The following is a 21,520-nucleotide window of genomic DNA, read 5'->3' on the forward strand; positions in this document are numbered from 1 at the left end:
CCATCAAAAAGTTTTGACCGTCATCCTAAGCTTTCTTCTATTGCCAGGGTATATATTTACCGAATGCGGGATTGTAGTCTCTTCCATAATCGACATAAGGCACGTATCCGTTGTTGTTGTGACCTTCGGCTTTGGGTGGTGGGAAACATTGGGCGTCGGTATAGTCTCCGGGAGCATAGCGATACATAGCATCTCCGTTGGTGATGACAGCCCGAGGTGTAATCCTTTCACTACTGTCATCCCATTGCTCCGATTCCGGTGGATTGCTTAACGACGATGCCGTTCTGATGTCAACTTTCAAGTCGGAATCATTGTTGGACGTTTGATCCGACTGTTTCGACGTCCTATCGCCTTTGTCTCCTTCTGTAAAGAAAGAAAACAAAAGGTTAAGTTATTTTTAATGTCTATTAGATGGTCTAAACTTTAGCATACCTTCTACTTTCTTATTGGATCTTCTTTGGCATACGACGATGACCATCACGCAAGCAATTAATAACACGATTCCACCCACGACTCCGGCAGAGATGAACAACAATTGCAAATTCCCAGCTACGCGTTAGAAAATCATAAATAAATAAACGATTAGAAAAAGAAACATGAAAATTGATCACGTTTGCCATCCATCTTACTTTCTTTTCGGAGAATAATTTCGGCTGCGTCCATGCCGTAATCATTGGCTACCGAACAGTTGTAAGAGCCAAAGTACTTGTCGTTTGCTTCGCGGATGATTAATGTACTGCGCACACCGTCCGGAAGCGGATCGTTATTAAACGTTACATAAGGATCACCTGTGTGTTCAACAAAATAGAAACATCAGTCAAAAACATAATTGCTCGGTGCTGCTTGGCGTTTTGAGTGTTGGGTACTGAAACTTACCGGCATCGATTTCGTATCCCCGGTGTGTCCATGTTATTTTAGACGGCCGAGGGATGGCAAACGCTACACACTCGATGCGCACCGTGTCTCCTTCGAGACCAAATTGGATCCGTTTACTCCTAACAGTTGGGGGACCTAAAGTATGGAGGGCAAAAAAAAATTATTAAAAAATGTTTCCATAGCAATACGATTGAAAACCATTGTAATGTCACCTTTCAAGAAAACGTGAGCGTCCGCTGACACTTCAGCAAAACCAGGCACACGTGCCGTGCACGTATATTTGCCGGCCATGTCATGATTCATCCAGAAAGTATAGGCTGGCCCGGTACTTAGAACACGCCTCGAACCCTCGAAAGTCCAGCTGATTTCAGGCTCTGGGTTTCCATTCACGTCACAACGCAGTGTCACGTTACCTCCGATATCGGCTTCTACGTTAGCGGGTCGGCTTCGGATTTCGGGACTGTCTGCAAATTGGCCAAACAAAAAACAAACATTAACATGATTATATAAATTGTTTCAAGTTTTTTGTTTTGTTTTTTTCCAGAAGGATTACAATCAATCAAATGCAGTACGGAAATAATGAAAGGGTCTTGTACCCCTCCGAGCTATTTGGCCCAGTTGTATTAGATCAATAAAGGCCATGAAACATGAATTGCTCACGACTGTGCGTGCTCCACATCCCCCTTCTATTTTGCAGTCTGTGTAAGAGGAGTGTGAGACATGCTCGAAAAAGATATGAAAGAGGCGCATCAGAGTTGAATAAGGAAAAAGAAGACTGTCAAGTATAGAGTGAGGCCTGCCAAGGGGGGTAGCAGAATCATGCATATGAGTCCAGATGACATGACAGTGCTATAGCGAGAAATCTCATGTATGTCACGCTTATGTTTTACATATATATTCTGTATACTCCTGGATGGATTTTTCAGCCAAAAAAGAGAGAAAAAAAAATTGCTTTTTTTATCACTGGGCTACTAACGCCGAATACGATTTTTTTCTTGTTGTACATTACATTTTCTTTTTCTTTTCTCCTTCATATTCATAATCTATCGTTGCTTGTCGTCCCTTTACGATTTAAAGTTGTTTTTTTTTTTTTTTTAAAGAAAATGAATACACACAGTAATGGCTAAAGTTTATGTCCATCTGTGCTAGTGTGTGTTTACTATCCAGGCGATCTCACGGTCGCTGGGTGTAATACTCGTATCATCCCATCATCTTAAAAAGCGATGGAATCGTTGAAGGATTGATCTGCAGACGAAGCCCCGCCCATCTTTCCCTAGTCAATAGCTCTAAAGGTCTTATAGCTCTCAAGATTCTAAGAAACAGGGAGGGGATCTTGATTCGTGGCCCATTACAATCACAGACTATACTCCCCGTAGTCCTATTCAAAATCTTATCCATCCATAAGCTCGTTGCTATTTGTTTGGCTGTACTAGCAAGAGTCGGAAAAAAGAAAAGAGCCTAGCCATGCTAAAACACTTACAGTGAACGCTAAGCGTTTGATTGTCTTCGCCTTTGCCGACGGCGTTGGTGACTTCGCATTTGACGATGGCGTCATTGAGCTGGCGGCTAGCGCTGGCGATGATCAATTCGGTTGAATAGTCACCGTGTGCGATCTCGTCGTTAATGTACCACTTATAAATCACGTTGGGTGGATTGGCATCAGCGTGGCATGACAAACGGACCGATTCCAGCTCGGCTATCCGTTCCTGCTCCAGTGTGACGGTCACTTTCGGTGCGTACTTGACCTCCATCAGCAGCGAAACGCTTCGAGGTGATCGTTCGGCCGCATTCTGAGCTTGACAGGTGATGTTTTTGTTGTGGTAGTGCATCTTCGGTGATAGTTTCAACACCGATTTGACATTGGTACGTTTGCCATCGGCCAGCACTTCTTTGAAGACTTCCACATTGTTGGTTATCAAATTACCATCCCCGTCTAACCAAATAATCTGCAACAAGAGTAATGAAATAATTAAGTTTTCTTTCATTCATAACAAAAAGGACGTGGTACCTCAGCTGCTGGTTTGCCAGCCCGAGATTGGCATTCCAATTCGACTTCTCGATCCTCCGTCGTGATCAAATGCGAACCCTGCACGATCTGAGGAGGCTCGGGAGGGATGGTGACGGCCAGAGTAGCATAACGCGAACGGATAGCCATTGAAGCCGCTTCAGGGCCTGGGCTAACCTGACACTGGAAACGGCCGTCATCCTCTAACGTCACCGGTCGAATCTGCAAGGAGAAAGTGCCTGTGTTTCCCAATAAAAAAAAAAAAAGAGCAACTTTAAATTAGTCTTTTGTGTGGGGGTAGACCAAGATGAAAGGCAATGTGTTATATCCAGCAAAACGAGTGCATCATTCGGCATCCGCCGCCCGAAGGTTCGAGCAATAACAAACGAAAAGAAAAAGAAGAAAGAGAATCGGAAGTTGTGAGAGTTGTTGTGTTTGCCGATTTTCTAACTTTATATGTTGTCGCATGGGAAGCTCAGGACATTATTATATATAAGTGGGGAGAAGGAACGCTTGTCTTCTACGAGAGTGTCATCCTTCCAAAGCTAATAACATCATATAGATAGGGAGTGGGAGTTCACGAAAGAAACAAAAAACAAACAGGCAAGCAAAGATAAAAAGGCTGTAGCATTGATGGCAGTCTATAGTTGCTCATGATAGAATGGAACAGAAAAAGAAAGAAAAGTTGCTACGCTCGTCGTTTGGGTGTCGAATTGTATCTTCACGACAAAAAAATAAAACTCCCCTCTTTTTTTTTATGAATCACAAAAACAAAAAAGAAACCCAACCAGGATGGATGGTTCGGACTGGAAGAAGAGTGAGAAAGAAAACATGTGGCCAACACACTCACAGCACTAAAAGAAATCCGAGTCGTATAGACACTAAACTGATTCTAGACACTGCGAAAAAGCCATCAGTCCCGCGGGAATATCGTATGAAAGAAAACAAAAAATAATGCAAATTCACGACCGATTGACGATATAGTGCTACAGTTACTCCCAGCCGATTAACCAATGAGAAGTGAAATTTCACTGCGCATTGCTTTCTACTTTTTCTTGTCATCCATTCATCTTGAAAGTTATCTGCCAATAGCGATGTCGAGCTTGGCATCTCTCTTTTCACAAGCTGTTGCCTCAAGAATATAAAAGAAGAGTCTAGAGGGGAGAGTAGAAAAAGGCAATCAATCTCTTTGTTGACAGATGACTAAGGGTGTTTCTTGTTTCCATCCGGATGACAGAGCTGCTTCAAATCAAGAGTTTTCATACTTTCATGTTTTGCTTTTTATTTGTTCTGTTTAGTTTCGCGGTCGGCTTGTTATCTATTACTCGTGTCTTATGTTTTAAGAAACAAAAAGAACAAGAATGCAACTTTTTAAATTATACGGCTTGGAAAACGATAAGTCATCTTCTTTTTGAGTTGCATTTCTACGGTTGATGATAGACGTACAACGTCTACTTTGCTTCTGACGTTTTATGAAGACATCAAAGCAAACGAAGAAAAATTTGACTGAAAAACATGCATTTTAATATTGTAAAACTTCAGGAGTTGGTGGTTGGAGTAGACGCCTGTTAATTAATTACGCACAATGTCCCTCGTGTCTTGGCTGCTCCTAATGAAGAGAAACCTAACACCGGAAGTTGAGGGGGGAAAAAGTTGAAACTGAAGGTTATGGTGAACACGAAAAAAGTTGACGACTGACATGCGTGATTCTCTTTTTATGTTAGCCCGTTTAATAATACTCATCAAAAATTACGCCATCGATTAAACGAATGCTGACGTCGAAGGTGTCAGTTTACGCGGCAATCGGAGAGCAGAGAAGGTTATACCCACCGCGTCTGCTGTCTATTTCCTATGTTTCGGTAGCGGGAAGATCAGGTTTTTAATTAATGACATTATTGATTCACAACTGCTGCTTGTCCTCTCGTGATGCATACCCTGCCGATGATTGAGAAGACAGCAAAGAGAAATAACAGAGAAAACTGCGGAGGAGTCGATGAAAGCCTCAATGTTCGTTCGAATGGAGGACGAGAACAAGGGACAAACAAGGTAATTATTCATAACGGAGACCTTCGTCGACGAAGGCTTCGCTCATCATTATTTAAAACCGACCTTTCTTCGTCAGATCTTCATAGAGCCACCATGTCCAAGTCCGCATTACGAGACTTTCTCTCTCGATTTCTTGTTCTTGAATTTTTCACCTTGTCGATAGTTTTCTACGACAGACGGCAATGCCACACCCTCCGGATCCAATGCTAATGAATCTTTCGACATGCGAGGAATGTACACCGCAAACCCTCTTGAGCTTGCTCTTCGGCATTCACTCGTCAAAAAAATCTGATCCTCTTTTTACTTCCATCAATTGTCATTGGGCGAGACACGCAGCCTCAAACGAGCGAAATGGCGGTGATTCGTTGGCATAAAGTTTAACATCTTATGAAGGTCCAGGCAAGTGGAACTAACTAAAATGGGAAGGCACGCTCTGGTCCAGCTTCAGAATTGAACCGTGATCTCTTTCACGTTTGAAATTCTTTCGCTTTTAACCAAAGTTGTGACCCACAGAGTGAAATCAAACAGCATATGGGGCGCGACTGTTAACATTCACTGCTGCTAACTTGAAAAAGTAGGCAACAAATAAAAGAGAGCGTCGTAATGTAAGCGACAAACTGTTTGGTAAAACCCTTTCAGCGATTGCCACTGTATGCGCCGAATTTCGAGGCATCCCCTCTACATTCAACGAGGGAGGACCGTTGGATTAGACAAGAGAAAATAGGAAATGAAAGGCGGGGGGTTTTAAACCAACTGTGATCCTCTTCGAGGGATTAGGAACGAGGAGGGACTTTCCTTCCGTCCATTTGCACGTCTCCCAAATTCTGGCACATCGTGAAACCTCGGGAAAGTATCCCTCTGGGATGGGCATATTCTAAACCATGCGGACGTCGATGTACAGTCAACTAGAGCCAAAGATGGACGTTGGGAAAAAGCGGAGGAGACGGCTGTGTGAGTGTTCCAGACGTTTCTTTTTCTCGTCCCGTAATGAAACTACCAATTAGAACGGGAGGGAAGAAACTTCCGACGAAAAAGGAAAGACGGACGAATACTTTCAAAAGGCCGAGGTAAAAGGTGAAGGAATATGACTTTGGAAAATAACGTTAGTCAACGAGCGAGGTAACGAGGAACAGGCGGAAGAAAAAAACACGCAGAAGAGGCCGTTGCTCTCAAGGATCAAACTACTCCTCCTTGAAAGCGAAAACGAGAGGAACAAGGCTAAATATGCACGGAGAAATGACGTCAATCTAAATACTGCGAGCCGAAAGAATGAAATAGGTTAAGAGTTCCATAGGGCTCACCTTCGTCTTCGGTGCCAATCATGCTATATCGTTCGAATCCGCTCAAATTGCGGTCGCTGCCTAGACCAAAATCGTCCTTGGTCCACTGGAGCACGCCGGCCTTGTTAAGGACCCGACAAGCCATGACGACCGTCTCACCCACGACGGCAGTTTGGTCTTCAGGTTCACGTTCGAATCTCTGTGCGTGCCGGACTTGTTGGCCGTTGGCGGAATTTTGTCCATTCGATACGCCCACACAGCAAAAGAAAGCTAAAACCACGAGTGACCACCTGTCAAGGTTTTCACGAGTCATTAAATTGTAATCTAATAAGATGAAGCTTCTTCTTCGTGTACTAGAAATTGGAAAGCAATTCTTACCGCAGCCAATGTGAATCTGGTCTTCTGGTCGGTGCTGGGGATGGTGACGATTGTCTAAACTGTTGATTGTGATGATCCATGATGTCGCTGGATGTCTCGATGATGTTGCGGTTGCTCATCTCTAATCGGTTACTATACGTAATGCTTACGGAATCGATCTGAAAAGAAAACAAATTCATGAGGATCATGACGTTTCGTAGCAAAGCGCATCTGTCGTCTTTCGGAGTCGAGCGATGAATTATTCAATATTTCATGCGCTCACGTAACTTTGAACGGAGCTCGTTTTGCATAAATTACAATTGCCATTTCTTTTCTTTCGTTTTCGCATGTACCCTAAGAATCTGACGGACACATAAGAGTCCAAGGGCAACAGACGAACATTCGTGAGTCCCGCGGAAAGTGTGCGACATTTTCTCTCATAGCAAATGGCCATTATAAAGAAGCGTATAATACGACGAAGATGATATCTTAATTCAAAAAGAGGGTCGTCTTCAAAGGACGTTTTTTTATGCAGCCGGATTGGGTACCACTAGCTTCAATTTTTGTAAAAGAAAGCGGTCAAGTCGTGAGCGTTGCGTGTTCTCTTCCGCAGCTGACGAGCAAAAGAATAAAAAAAAAAAAATCAAGTCGTAAAAAAAAAGAAGAGGCTACAAACTTTGTTGACACATTTCATACACAAGTTTATACATCCACTATTGGATGAGGTGAAAGTCGCACGCAAAAAAAAAGAAGAAAAAACCTAGACGCAAAAAAAAAGAAATAATGTCATCGCGTCAGTATATCAAAAGACGAGAGGAGAAGTGAATATAATGTCGGATTCACCGTGTTTGCGCTGAACACACAATGGCCAAAAAAGATTTGCCTTTGCTTAACCGGGACGTAGAAATGGATTTCTGCCTCCCTTCCAACAGTGCGTTTCCGACGAGAAGCCGCATTCGTTTTCTCGCCTTCCGCACGCAATGTAGACAAACACAAAACACTAAACCACAACGAATGGAAAAAGAGATGGATGGAATAGTGGCGCGGTATAAATAAAAAGGAGAGGTTACAGCGTGAGTGAATCGATGTCAAACAGTAGCACAACGGATTGACTCAACATGTACTGTGCTTTCTCTCAGTTTCGCTCTGTGAAAACACATAAGCGTGCTGTTTTCGGTTCTTTTGAAATACTGCACACACACACTCCACTTTTCGATCCCGTGGAAAATCCCTCGCAGCAAATGCGTCCTCTAAAGCTCCGCACGTCTGCAAACAATTCCATTTTCCTCGAAAATCGAATTGCATGCGACAGCAGTGCAATGCGTACGCAGTCCGCAAGTCTTTTCATCGCGACAGAACACAAAAGGAAAAGATAGATGAAACAACAAACGTAAAACAACAATGGATGTTGTATACAAGTTATAGGCGGTATTACAAAAACAGGAAGGCTAGTTGAAATGTTGTTCAATCCTTAACAGATTCTTTAGCGCGATTTACGCTAGAAAAACAGAAACATAGTTTGCTTTTAACGAGTGGGATGGTTCTTAAACAATAGGTATTGTTTGTGTCTTGATGTCTGGGCGTGTATCAGACCTCACATAGGCTGATGATGAAAATAAAAATTATTCTCTAGTAGTGGTAAGCACACATAGATTTTTTTCTTCTCAAATGGATGGATCATGGCTCAGTCGTTCAAGCCGGACAGAGCACGAGTGAGCAAAGCAGCACGCGCAAACCTATTGCCCTTTTATATTTTTGTTCAGTTTCTTTCTTTCTCTTTTTGTATTCTGTGCGTTTCCAGTTGGCTACATACCCAATTTCCGCTAGCATCGAGATCGAGATAGAAGCAACGCATAGAGAGATTCAACTCTCACTTGAAGACCCCCGGTCTTCTTGTACGTTGCGAAGACGTCCTTTCGGAAACGGTGGCAGAGACACAAGGATGAGAACGACATCGGAGGATGAAACCCAACGAGGAAGAGAAACAAAGGCCATGACAAACAGTTTTCCAGTACACTTCACGTAAAGGCGGCACAGAGAAGGAGAGACACTCTGCAATCAAGCTTTTCGTTACGTCAGCTATCAAAACATCGATTGGAAAAATGGCATTTCTTAGTTGATGATTTCCTCTCGGCCACGTTTTCTTTTGTTTTGTCTGTTCCCCTCGTGTCGCCGTCCGTAAAGCCCAAAGTTATTGAAAGAAATGATAAAGAGAACTGACAATTTTCATGTAGACGTGCGCATTGTTTCAACGCTGCACGAGCGTTCGACACTCGAAATCGTAAGAACAAGAGAGATTCGGTTATCAGACGGAGAAAATGCTAAGCAAAGAACCGACGAGTGCTGTTTGTTCAACTTTCTAGCCGGATTTTGTGTGTTAGATGTGATGTTTGCTTCACGGCGGCTGGCTGGAAAGAATTTGGATAAAACAGCGGAAGATCCGAGAGATTTTACCGTAGCTGAAAGCATAAAAACAAACACGATCGACAACAGTCGTCTTGCGTTAGTGTACAGCTTTTCCAAGTCAAGATGTTGGCAAAAAATAATTTTTTTTTTTTTTCCTCTTGAAGGAGGACTCCAACGTTTTAGCCAAAATAAACGAAAAGTGCCTCTGACCCCTCCAAAAATTTGGAACTTGAACTTTTCCTCTGAGAACAAGAGACTCTCTACTTAACGACCGGAAGATGTCGAGACTCTTTTGCTAGCTAGCAAAAGATGAGAACGAAAAAGATGTTGGGGTAATCGGAGACGACAGCTCAGAGGTTTTTATAGATTCCATGTGTCTCTATGTGTTTGATGAGGGTGAAAAAAAAGGGCTATAAAATGTCCCTCTTCATTTTTTTCTCGCGAGTCTGCAAGAGAAAATGTCAAACTGTACGTAAACAGTCCTATTTTCAAGGAGTCGTAAAGAAAAACAACATAGCAAAATATCTTTGAATGTATCACATCAACTCGACTTAATATGCCCGCCAAACGATTTTTTTTTTTCTTCTTAATTTTAGACAAACAAATTCGGCTTCTTTGCAAACGTGTCGGACAGTAACATCAAAAAGCCTTGCCTCTTTTACACGTCGTCGATTCTTCTCATCTCCTCTGCCCCCTTTTTCCAGTCTCCCAAATAATGGCGGACTTGTACAAAGCCCAAAAAGACATTAAGGAGAGTGGGAGTCCTCATTTCACATTAGCAAAACTGGGGGGAAAACTGAACGAAGAAGAAAATGAGAATATAGGACGAGATGAGTCAAGTCAAGAAGGAAAAAAACAAACAAAACACATAAGACTACATGTGTTGCCCATTTGTCACGTAATATCGAAGGGGTTCCAGCGACTTCGAATGAAGACGAGAAATATAAAATAAAGGCAACGCCAGATACTCTGCAAAGACGAGGGTGTCGTCTCCATACCACACACACACACACACTCACAGAAGAAAGGGTAAACGACGCTGTGGGTTTCTTTCATGTCTTTCTCTTTTTCTCCTTCTCTTACCACACTGCAAACGGAGGGGAGAACCCGATGGATCTGACGAGGATCGACTTACGAAATAGGAGAAACGCTGGCCCCTCTCTCCTTTCGTTTTTTTTTTCCTAGCTCTGCTGCTTTACACCAAAAGACGACGGGGGTCTGAAGAAAATCTAATTTCTCCCGTCCTAGCCTGTGCATGTTGTTTCGAAGGGTGACCCATAGCTGTTTGACTGCCGGGTGGGAAAGAACAAATCCAAATAAGCTTTAACGAAGAAATATAAAGAAGGATGATTATCTTTACTCGCCGTCCCTCCGTCTTTTTATAATAGAGCTCGAGGTGTTGGGTATCCAGAAGAGAGAGAGGAAAGAAGGAAACGTTTCAGCCGCTCCATCGGTAAGAAAATGAGCAGCCATCATTTTATGCATACGCGGCCCTCAGAAGGGACTCACACGTGGCTTTTTGTTCGGCAGGACTATATAGCAAAGAGTCCGATAGTAGCATCGTAGCCCTGATGCCATTTCTTTGAAGAAGAGAATTCGTTCTTGTTTACGAGAATAAAAACCACCCACCATGCGCGACGCTGTCATTAACAATGCACACAAAAAGGGATGATGATGGGCTTCCGCTTACAATGGCCTACATCGCTGCTGTCTTCTGAACCCGTGAGTGTCCGTCAACAAAACATACATACTGTATAGATATACATGAAAAGATGGACGAGGTCCGGCTGCAAGGCAATCACCCGCCGGTTTTCCCTCTTTTTGATTACATTTGTCGTTGTAGATGTAGTCGACAGCAACGACGCCTACGGCACACGATCGTTGGTGTGTGTCACTCCACAGAATCAGCAGATTTTTATTTTTTTTTTTAGATGTAGACGTCACTCTCTCATTTTCGCTCACTCTCTCTTCCCCTTTTCCTTCTATTTTCTAGTTTCTATTTCTCTATTTGATGTAGAGAAACACGCCGACATCAACGGCTGAACGGTAGAATGACAGACCGGAGACGTACGATGAAGACTACGTGGTTGCTGATGGCCTGTCAAGGATAGATATTGATTTTGCATTCGCAAACAGAAATCTTTTAGTTTTCTTTTTTTCCTTTGACGTATTAAAACTTTGTGTACTTTCTCTGAGATCTTACGAATCGAGATATCTACGCAAATAAAAAGGGGAACTTCATTTGCGCATCTTGTTTCAGATAAGTGGTAGACGGTTCTAAGATCAATATTAGTCAAGCGGTGCGGGGGGGGTTCTCTTTTGGAGTTTTGACGGGTGTCAAATCTGGCGACGTTGTACGACCGGCACGTTTTTTTATTATGGTTGTACGGACGTCATACTTTCTCTATTTGCCCAAGTCAAAACATTTCTCGTCAAACGCAGAAAATAACGAAACAAGCAAAATAAAATGGGCAACATGAAAAGGTAAATCTGCATCGTTTTACGTATAACGACAGTTGTCGGATGTCCCCCCTCCCTATTGTTTGATTCGATCCCGTTATTGCCTCTGTGCGCATCACCGGCTGCAAACACACTGTGCTCCTCGTCTTTCTCTTGTTAAGTTTTCTTTGCACACACACACACACACAAAATACAAAACAAAGTAGATGACAAAAAAAAAAAAAAAAACCCCAAAAAAAACAGCTTCTCTATTTCTACTCTATTTATAGGCAACAGACTCAGTCTCTGCCTCTCTGGGCTGGATGGTAAAGCAATTATGGGAAGCCCAGAAAAGGAAAGAAAAAAAAAAAGAGAGTCTGTTGGGGTGCGCTAGAGGGTGAAATGATTCAATACAATATCTACGAGCTCCGCACAGGTCCCAAGTCGACCGGGTTACGCAGCCTCGGCCGACTGGCGATGACAGGGAATATAAAGGCGGACCTTCAGTTTTGGATTGGCCGACAAAAGCCTGACGTTGTCCTACTCTGTCCCAAAGCAAAAGTAAACGAAGCGAACCACATACTCAGACGGGGAAGAAAAAAACACAGAATAAAAACTATGAATTACATAAATTTCAATAAGTGTTGTGTTTACGCTCCACAAGGAAGGTCCCGAGCGCGCACAGCGCTACGCTCCCGATTTGTGATGCAACGGCGGCTGTTTCTCCTTTTTATTTTTCAAAGATAAACCGAATCAGTATGTATAACCAACCTTTACCTCTTCACCCCATTAACTTTACGTAAAAAGACATTTGTTATTTTTCTTTAGCAATGCCGGAATAAAATTTTTCAAAAAGTACCGCCTGTCCTTTTCTTTCTTTTCCTCTTCAAAGAGACGAATGTCCTTTCCAGTAGCGTCAGCTTTTTATACTGTGAATTTAAAAAAAAAAACCCTCTTCAATGTAAGTTGGCGAGATTCTATAGAGTTTTCGTCATTCAGCCCATCTTTTTCGCTGTCCGTTTCCCCCTCCCGCGTCGATGAATTACGTCAGTGGCGACACACTAACGGGAAAAGAAAAACGGAACGAGCACGGAGCCGTATCGAAAGGGCAAACTGACCGTGATATGGGATAACCCTTTCTTATTTCTTCTGGGGGAAATAAATAAATAAAAAAAAACTCCCTTGAATTCATTTCAATGTCCAACTTTTTCACTCGATTTAGGCCAAAAAAAAAAGGCTGTGCATCAACGGATGCAGCCGCTTCTTTGTCATCCGCCTTTTGACCTGCTTCCACCCATTCAATGTTGTTGCTTTCGCGTTCCTTCACACGCAAAGAAAAAAGTTCGACGAGCCTTAAAAAAAACAGAAAAAGCATGGCCACGCCTTTTCATCGTCTCTTTCACACACAAAAAACTCGCAGCATCAAACGCGACTGCCAAACTCCCACTTTTTTCGTTCGTGTTTCTCTTCAGTTATTGAAGTTGTGTTTCCCTTCAAGGGTTGGACCCTTGCGCTATTTCAGTCTAGAAATCGATCAGTGACAGTATTTACCCATCCGAAAATAAATAATACAAAAAAGAAAAGAGGGGGTGGCGACAAGAAACAGCAACCCTCTTTGCTCCGGTACTCGATGTGTTTTTGTATTTTGTTTTTTAAACTCAAGTCCAACGACTACTGGAACGAAGATTCCCCATGATTTTCCTGCGCAGGGCAATCTTTGACAACACATGCGCGCAATTCATCGTGAAAGGTAGTCAAAAGAGGAAATGAAACAACATACATTTTTAGGGAGGAAAGCAAAAAAATATTTAAAAAAAAAAAAGCTCACAGAGGGCGGATGCACTTGAACAAAGATGCTGCAAAAACATTTGCAGGAAAATGTTGCTGTGCATTAATTAAGTCTCTTGAACGAGAAGAGGATTATTATCACCAACAAAAGGAGACCTTGTCAAGTTGCAGCCATTATCAATGGACATATACGGCCGGCCGTAACCATAGAGCGAATATAAGCCAGGAGTGATGAGGTTCGAAAGAGATGTATGGGAGAGAGAGAGCCAGTGGGCGTTAGACGTTCAGTGTGTCCGTCTTGACTGTCTATAAATTCACGTTAAGATCGGCAACTACTGGCCTGCATAAAGATGCACCTTTATACGAAGGCTGCGAGCGATTCAAGGGGACGAGGTTCTCGGTCACCAGACGACATATGATACGCCAGACGAGAAACAAAGAAGAAGAAAAAAAAATGAAAGAAACTAAAAACGTAGAGAAAAATGGAAGAGACACTGCGCATATCCCATTAACCCCATTTATTTTGAGTCCGGTATGTAAAAAATGAAACGACAAGCTGACGAGTGGACAGTTGCCAAACTAAAGAATTTCAAGCGTTGAAATACAATTAAGCAGAGTGGCGTGTGTCGATGAGAGACGCACAAAAGGCAGCAAGCAAACGCGATTCAAAGGAGAATCGAATAATCGAACGTGTGTCATACGCCTGGATGTTTCGGTACGAGACGACATTGAAGAATGATAACCGGCTTATATTCTTCATTTTCTTTTTAATGGCTAAGGACGTGTGTGTAGGTGGAGCACCGACGAAAGCCATCGTGTACATGGTATACCGAAGGAAGCCAGGGTTCCTGGGTTCCTTTCTTGTTATCTACGCCATGTAAGGTGTGTGTCACCTTTGCACAAGTACGACCATAAATTTGAGTGGTTTCCCAATTCGAATAAAGGAAAACGTCGACTTATAGTACAACATTGAATTAATATTCAATTCCAAGATTGATAGAAACAAGGGCTCGACATATGGTAACGTAGGTATATATGATGGCCCTTTTTTTTGGAGGGGAGCTCTTCAATCAATTCAAATGCCCCTCTTCACAGGTGTTGTCACGACGGAAAAGGACAATTCATCAATATTGGGCGTGTCCCATTATTTACAACACTCGTTCAACGCAAGCAAAAGCAAATTTTAGTTTGATTAATTCCATCAGCTAAGCGCACTCTGCCCAAAAAAAACATCCAAGAACGATCAAAACAATACTAGGAAAAAAGGGGTTTAAAGAGGTCAGTCCGATGTTGAAGGCGGTGTTCCTCTTCCTCAAGAGAACCGTGTCATCCTGGCTACTGTTGAGGTCAAATACTCATCTAATATCTTTCTCATCAAAATCTGACCTGCTTCACCCTATAAACTCCGTTTGCTTTCATCTTCGTTTCTCACACGGACGAGTCATCTGACCGGAAGCCCTCACCCCCCCCAACAGCCAAAAGAATGCTTTGGGAAAAAAAAAAAAAAAGTCTCAATATTTTCTGTCTTCTGCCCAGCATCTGCGATGCAGCCTCCATTTCCCAAGTAACCCGTAAAGATATTTCCCTTTTTCTTTGCTCCTCATCAGTGCTGATGGGAACCTCCTACTCGGCGGGGTCCCCCCCTCCGCCGCAGCCGTTCCAAGTGTGCACGCCGTCCGTGAACGCCCAGCCGCGTATATATGTATAGATATGTTTACTTCTTCTTTGACTTCCGAACGAGTAGAAGAATAAGAAGCTTCAGCCGCTCTACATTAAAGCGTAAATAACCTAAGGGCGAGAGAGATGCTGATGCGAGAGCTGGCCCAGTCAAACAAACATTAGCTCGTTCCCGTCTTTCTTTTTAACCCCGGCTGTTGTTGTTTTCTGTTTCCCCTATGCCCCCCTTTTCTTTTAAAAAACTTTCTCCAGCACAATTCTAGACACCCATCAGTCTCGATGTCTTTGTCGAGTGATCCCCAACTAACGGCGGCGGCATCGACAGCCCCGTCACAAGCGCCGAGGACATTTGTATATACAGAAAGGATTGAAAATCCTACAAGATTTTGTCTTGACTTGCCATTGTTTTCAAACAATCAATTACAGCCCATATTTGCCTTCTACTTTCATCAAATGGCGATCTGAAAAAAAACACGGAAACACGGAGAGCAGGCACATATAGTACATGACAGGAAAAGTACGGAAGGAAGGAACGAGGTTTGATGAAGGATTGAATCCAAAAAAAAAAAGGGGTGACGGCTAACACTATAGATCCAACTTAAATACGCAGTCTATTATACGCAGAAATCGACCATGGTATATTAAGCTCGACAATGAGTGATGGTTGCATCCCTCCGCATTCAATCGGTAGCCGAAACTGGCGTACTGTCGCTAACAAAACACCCGCAACAATCGACTCCATTAATAGTTATATACTGTCAGCCTGTCTTTGGTGTTCCTTGCACTTTGTTTGTTCTCCAATTCCCCCCACCTTCTTGTGTGTGTGTGTTTTCCATCGCGCAAATTCTCCATTTCCTTGAGGGACGCAGCCTAGGTGTGTTCTTTACGTAATAAAACAAGTCTCAAAGAAATAATAATGGCGTGCGCGCACAAGACGGGAGCCGAGCAAATGATTGCCGCCGCTTTGCGTTTCAGCCGCTAGCCAAATAGCAACGTAATTTTTTTGTTTTTTTTTTTTCCATGCGCGTGTGTTTTTCATTTGTTTTTTCCTTTTTTTTCTTTAGGGGTTGCTTTTGTTGTTGTTCACTTATTTTTTTTTTTCCTTTTTGATTGTTTAGAAGTAAAACGTAGTGACCTCACATTTTGCTCGACCGCAAGCCGCATCGGACGAGACCAAAGCGGATTGGAGGGAAATTCAAAAAAGAAAAAAAAAAAAACAACAACTTCTTGGACATTGGTTGCAGCATTTTTAGAGAAGGGAGAGGAAGGGAAGCTAGCTGTTGTTCCCTTTTTTTTTTTTGAGTTTATTGTTGTTTGCTGTGCCGTAAGGTAAAAAGTAATTGTCTATTGAACGGACTCTCGGCACACCAAGGTCGCAATAGTTTAGTATTTATCTTTCGAAATAACAGCGTGAACGATATAATAGTGTTAGTAGATTGCCACTAGGGTAAGAAAAAGGAAAAAGGCCTCAATTTTGTCTCCCTCCCCCCTTCGTCTTCATCACCCTCGTCTACCCCCCTCTTGCGTATGCTACTACACTGATGATTGGCCGTCTAATGGGTTTCCGGGATGTCCATTTCGTTATCATCAAATGAAGTAACCTTTTCTCCCTATTTACTACTCGTATTAACATCAGTACATTTTCGAGTTGCCTCTTTTCAAAAACATAATTTGTTTTGGCCTTTCTTTTTTTTCTCTAAGAGGCAGGAAAAGCAAATGAAGTTGGTGAAAATTTACGTATCATAAATTGACCTATCGCCTTCAGTTCGTTGCCGTAATTTGTGGGGCCACCATTTGCCCAGCATAACGCCTAGCAATCAGGTACACGCCATCAACAGCAGCGCAAAGAGAAAACGGTACGGTAAAAAAAATAAAAAATAAAAACCTATAGGCGTTTTTTGTTTATCTTATTATTTTGCCGGTCACGATCGATCGGACGATGTCGGAACGCAGCGAAAGTTTTCAAACCGAAAAAAAATAATAATCTTTTACCGCATTTTCCTTTTTTCCAAAAATAAAATGAGAATTGAGCTTAAGTATACAGACAGACAATCACGCACGAGAGAAAAAAACAACAACTGTCTACACTATATGCAAATTCGATTTGAAAAAAAGAAAAAAATAGGGCCAGCAGCCGCCAGAGCAAAGTCATTCGAGAGTGAAAAGAAATTCAAAACAACAAGTCAGATGAAAAAGAAGGAAAAAAAAAAAAAAGTTCCAGTCAGACCCTTCCTCTATTCTCGTTGATGATGCTATTGTTATCCCTCTTGTTTTTCTTTCTCCTTCTATTTGGTGATGGTATTGTTTTTCCTTGTGCAACAGAGTTGGCGTCTGCGGTTCTTTTTTGAGATTGTTGAAAAGGGGCAAGCAGCTCAGCTTTCAAAAGCTACACGAAGTCGAAACAGAGGATGGTATAACCCCACAGGTGAAGTTTACCAAAGCTTTTTTTGGTTCACCTTCGTGTTCAGTTCTCATTTTCTCCGTAGAAGAGCCAATCATGCTATTAACGCGGTAGAAGGACATGGGCACGTTTTGCACACACACACATCGATGCGAGCTTCACAACTTCACGCACCTATACTGTGTAAAAATAATGGAACGCATCAACTAGATAGCTCCTGCATGTACCTCTGAAGCAGGGCTTCGATTTGGCCATTTGTTGAGCAAAAAAACAATATAACACATTGACTTCGTCTGTCTTTTGTTTTTTTCGGGAAAGAAAAAAAAGGACCTATCCAGTAATAACCGACAGACAGGCTAATGAATCCAGTATCTCATTTCCAGGAAGAAGAAAAAAATCAGACGCAGGCATTAGCTTCTCCTATCGACCTAAACGCAAAAGTCTCCGTCCTGACATCAGTGATAAGTAAATTCACCGGATTTTTATGACGCAACACAGTGAAATCCAATTGGCTCCTTTTAGCCGCTAGCTCATTTCCCAAGTCAAAATGACAATACAAATAAATATTGAATATATACAACAACAACAATAACAACAACAACGAAAAAAGGAAGAAGCCTTTCGTTCTTAAAATGTATCCCATTTGCTCGTTCGAGTGTGAATTTTTGGACATCCTTTTTCATCATGCTCGTCTTTTACGTCGCCCTGGCACAGCTTCCCTTTAGTTCCTTCCGTTTTCTTGCTCCCAAGTTCCCCTCACGTCCGAGAGGAAGTCAACAACACGCGCGTGTAACACAATGGGAAGCAGAGAGCGAGAACAGGAGAGGTGCCATCGAGCCGTAGAGGCTTTTGAGAAGCGGACGAGAAGTGAATCTACTACTCAAGAATAACAGGAGCACCGCGCGCATAGACGGATGAATAAGACCGGAATAAAGGAAAGCATCAGACACACACACACACAGGCAAGCGTAGTGCGTGTGTATGTCAAACTGAAGAAGGGGTCGGGCAAAATGGGCGTGCGACGCAGAGGATATAATGCAAACAAATGGCAACAACAATAAGAATGATCTAAGGAAAGCAATGAATTCCCCGTATTTTCGCAATCGTGTTCCTTATTATATCCTACTAGGACGGCTGCTTGCAGTCGACACGCTTAAAGACATTTTATCCTTTTTTTTAGAGGCGAATATGCCGAACGTTGTAGACGAGTGTTTTTGCGTTAGAATAAAATCACAATGCCGGTGACAAGTAAACAGAAAACGGTAACAACCGTTAACGCTGAACATGCTCTACTGAACGCCGGAATCATGTTTCAAAAATTCGGTTGAAAGCAACAACAAAAAATAACAGAGTAAAAGAAAATAAAATAGAAAATAAAAAACCATAAACGAAGCAAAGGGTTAATACTTAAAAAAAAAAAAAATTGAAAAGAAAAGAAACGTTGTGTGTACTCTAACCTTCTTAACGAATGGCAAGGAGTCAATGATGAGGAAATGATGTCGCACGTAATAGGATCCACATAAATAACACACAAACACACGCGCAATCCGTCACGGGATGTTAGTCACATCGTCCCCGCGCATTTACAGAAGAGATTTGATTTTATTTAGAAATCGCGCGCCACGTTTGAAAAAACACACACACGCACACAAAATGTTTGTCCTTCAATCTTTTTCAAATAGTCCTCGTTGTATCTCGTGTCTGTTCAACAAACAAGAAGCAAAAGAAACTATTGCACAAGGTAAACAAAATTCAATAAGTGAAATCAACTTCCACCAAAAAAGATATGAGAAAATAGACTGCAAACAAACTCGTTGAATGAAAATTTTAAAAAAAGGACCTGCGCCGTTGAGACACTCGGCCGCCGATACTCAACGAAGAGCAGCGCAGAGAAAACAAGCACGTCCAACACCTTCAAAGTCTTGGAGACGACTGGGTGAGTAGAGTCGGCTTCGTTCTTCCTACTCCTCTGTCGTGGCTTTCGTTTTACCCTCTAGTGGCATAGTATGCTACCAAAAATGGGGGCCGGACCATTAGAAACAGCTAGGAGAGAGAGAAGGCAGAAGCCCTATGCGGGTCTCGACCGGTCGTGACGCGTCCGACGCAGCCGGGGTACACTACACCACTATGCTCCACCTTCTTCTTCTATTTTCTTTCAGTTTTTCTTTATTTCTCTCCTATCCCCCCGGACAAAATGAGAAAAATAGAGGCCAGAGGGGGGGGTTGGAAACTATCAAGACAAGGCTAAAAAACACACAGTGCGAAGCCATGGTGTAGGAGGGGGGAGGAATAAGATTTTTTTTTTTTTTTACTACCCCCTAACCCAAGAAGCAAATGTCTTTTTTTTTTTTTTTTTTTAAACTTTGCACTCGGAAATGAATGGACCCCCAGCCGGCGAGAAGGAAAGGGAGAAAAAAACGTTAATCTGTTTTGCATGTGACACTCCTAAATATTTAAAATACAAAACGCGGCTGCTGTGGGCCATCAGTGAAAATCTATTCTCACCTGACACTCCATCTAAACAAACTTGCAGACGAATCGTTTATCTTTTTTTTTTTTTTTTGATAGCTTGAAAACCAAACGAAAATTTGTGCCATCACGCGCATCCGTTTAATTTTCCCTCCCCCACTTATTATCAGGAAATTCCAAATTGAAATTTCTTTTCTTAAAAAAAGGGGTTGAGTTTTTTTGTTTTGTTTTGTTTTTTTATTATCAAAAACAGTCGGGTAGCAGTAAGAGAACGGGATTCAAGTCCTTTTGTTTTTTTTTTTGTTCCCCCCCCCCTCATTTCGATGAGGAGGATTCTAATTAAACAAAAAGACTACTAATGCCAGACAAAGAAAGAAAAATCAAATATCAGAAGGGAGGGTGGAAACGATCGTCCACACCATATATACATATTGTACCCATAACCCGAGACCCAGACCCTTGGCTAATACGTGCGTACGCTCGTCTAATTATAAAGATAGCTGGAGAGAATAGCAGCAGTTGGTTCGCCAAGAGGGTAATATCTGTTGATGTTTTCGTGTTGTATTCTTTTCTTTTCTTTTCCTCGTTGCTTTGTAAACAAACAAAATTAAGAATACGAAAAAAAAACACAAAGTCCTGCCATGTGAACAAAAGCCCAGTGAAACTCCCCACTGTTATGCGCTAACTCTTCCGACATGAAAATGAGTAACGTAAAAATTCAATTCTTGGTTCGAAAAAAATAAATAAATAAATAAAAAAAATAAAGAGGAAAATAGGCAAATGTAGAAGGAAAAGACGTGGGAGTGAGGTTAAAATAATGCGACGCCAGCCGTGTTTCACGCGCTCGGGGTCCGAGGTGCTACCGAGATAAGCGAATCAAAAACTTGGCCGAGTGTGATGAGGAGGACCCTCTTCAATTCTATCATTGTCCGTGACTCTCACTGCAGCCGTGGGTGTTGTATATCCAACTCTCCTACGCCTAAACGAACCGCAGATTTCGCCGTTTCTTTTATTTATTTCTTTTCCCCGTTTATTCCGCATCTTTGGCCTTTCGTTCCTCTCCATCATTTTTCACGAATGCAAAACGGTGCATCTGCGCAGACATCTTCTTCGAACACAGAACTAGAAGATTCTGCACTTTCCACTTTCTTTTTTCTTCTCCCCCCATGAGAAAGGAGAGCAAGGGCCATGCGAAAACAAAATCTTGAAGTGACAGCAAATGCACCACTCCTCCGCTTGCTTTACAATAAAATACGGACGAATAAAAAAATTAAAAAAAAACTAGTAGAAAATAAATAATAGAAACGATTTAACTTGTTTAGTGGGGAAAAAAAAAGGGGGACATCATTTAGTTGAAGATGGCGCACGCTTAACTACCAACAGAGCGATAACATTCGCGCACCCACTTCAACTGTACATCGCAAAACGTGGAACGGAATAGACGTCATAGTTTCGAATGGAACAAAGAAAGAACATTTGTCTCTCTTTTCATTTCCATGGCCAAAATAGAAAAGAACAAACAGACAGCAGCACAAAAAAAAAAGCCACAATGACGATGAAATTTGTGTCTTTTTCTTTCAGCGCTAACGCGCAAAAAACAAGAGGGGAACACCCAGCGAAAGATAAATATCGAAATGTGTGAACGACTAGCAGAGCGAGGGCACGCCGCAAGCCCAAATTTACACACATTCATCGACGGCACACACCGCAACATTGATCAACGTCGAATCGAAATGATTTCAACCCCGCCCACCTATACTCGATAGATTCACGAGT

At 42.2% G+C, this 21,520-nt stretch overlaps 1 protein-coding gene across 7 annotated transcripts in view; it reads right to left on the reverse strand.

The window, feature by feature from the left end:
• Window positions 1-21,520, reverse strand: part of LOC116915612 (irregular chiasm C-roughest protein) — a 66,883-nt gene that overhangs the window by 1,379 nt on the left and 43,984 nt on the right. For 5 of the 7 annotated variants that reach the window (XM_032920722.2, XM_032920725.2, XM_032920724.2 and 2 more), the window contains 9 exons: window positions 6,586-6,743; window positions 6,229-6,497; window positions 2,885-3,120; window positions 2,357-2,822; window positions 1,089-1,340; window positions 877-1,011; window positions 630-788; window positions 433-549; window positions 61-363 (listed from right to left, as the gene is read on the reverse strand). In XM_032920722.2, coding sequence (XP_032776613.1) covers window positions 61-363; window positions 433-549; window positions 630-788; window positions 877-1,011; window positions 1,089-1,340; window positions 2,357-2,822; window positions 2,885-3,120; window positions 6,229-6,497; window positions 6,586-6,743 — 2,095 coding nt within the window. The other 2 variants (XM_045170194.1, XM_032920726.2) reach the window with 2 other exon arrangements.

The sequence above is a fragment of the Daphnia magna genome, linkage group LG2, assembly GCF_020631705.1.
Source record: "Daphnia magna isolate NIES linkage group LG2, ASM2063170v1.1, whole genome shotgun sequence".
NCBI lineage: Eukaryota > Metazoa > Arthropoda > Branchiopoda > Diplostraca > Daphniidae > Daphnia > Daphnia magna.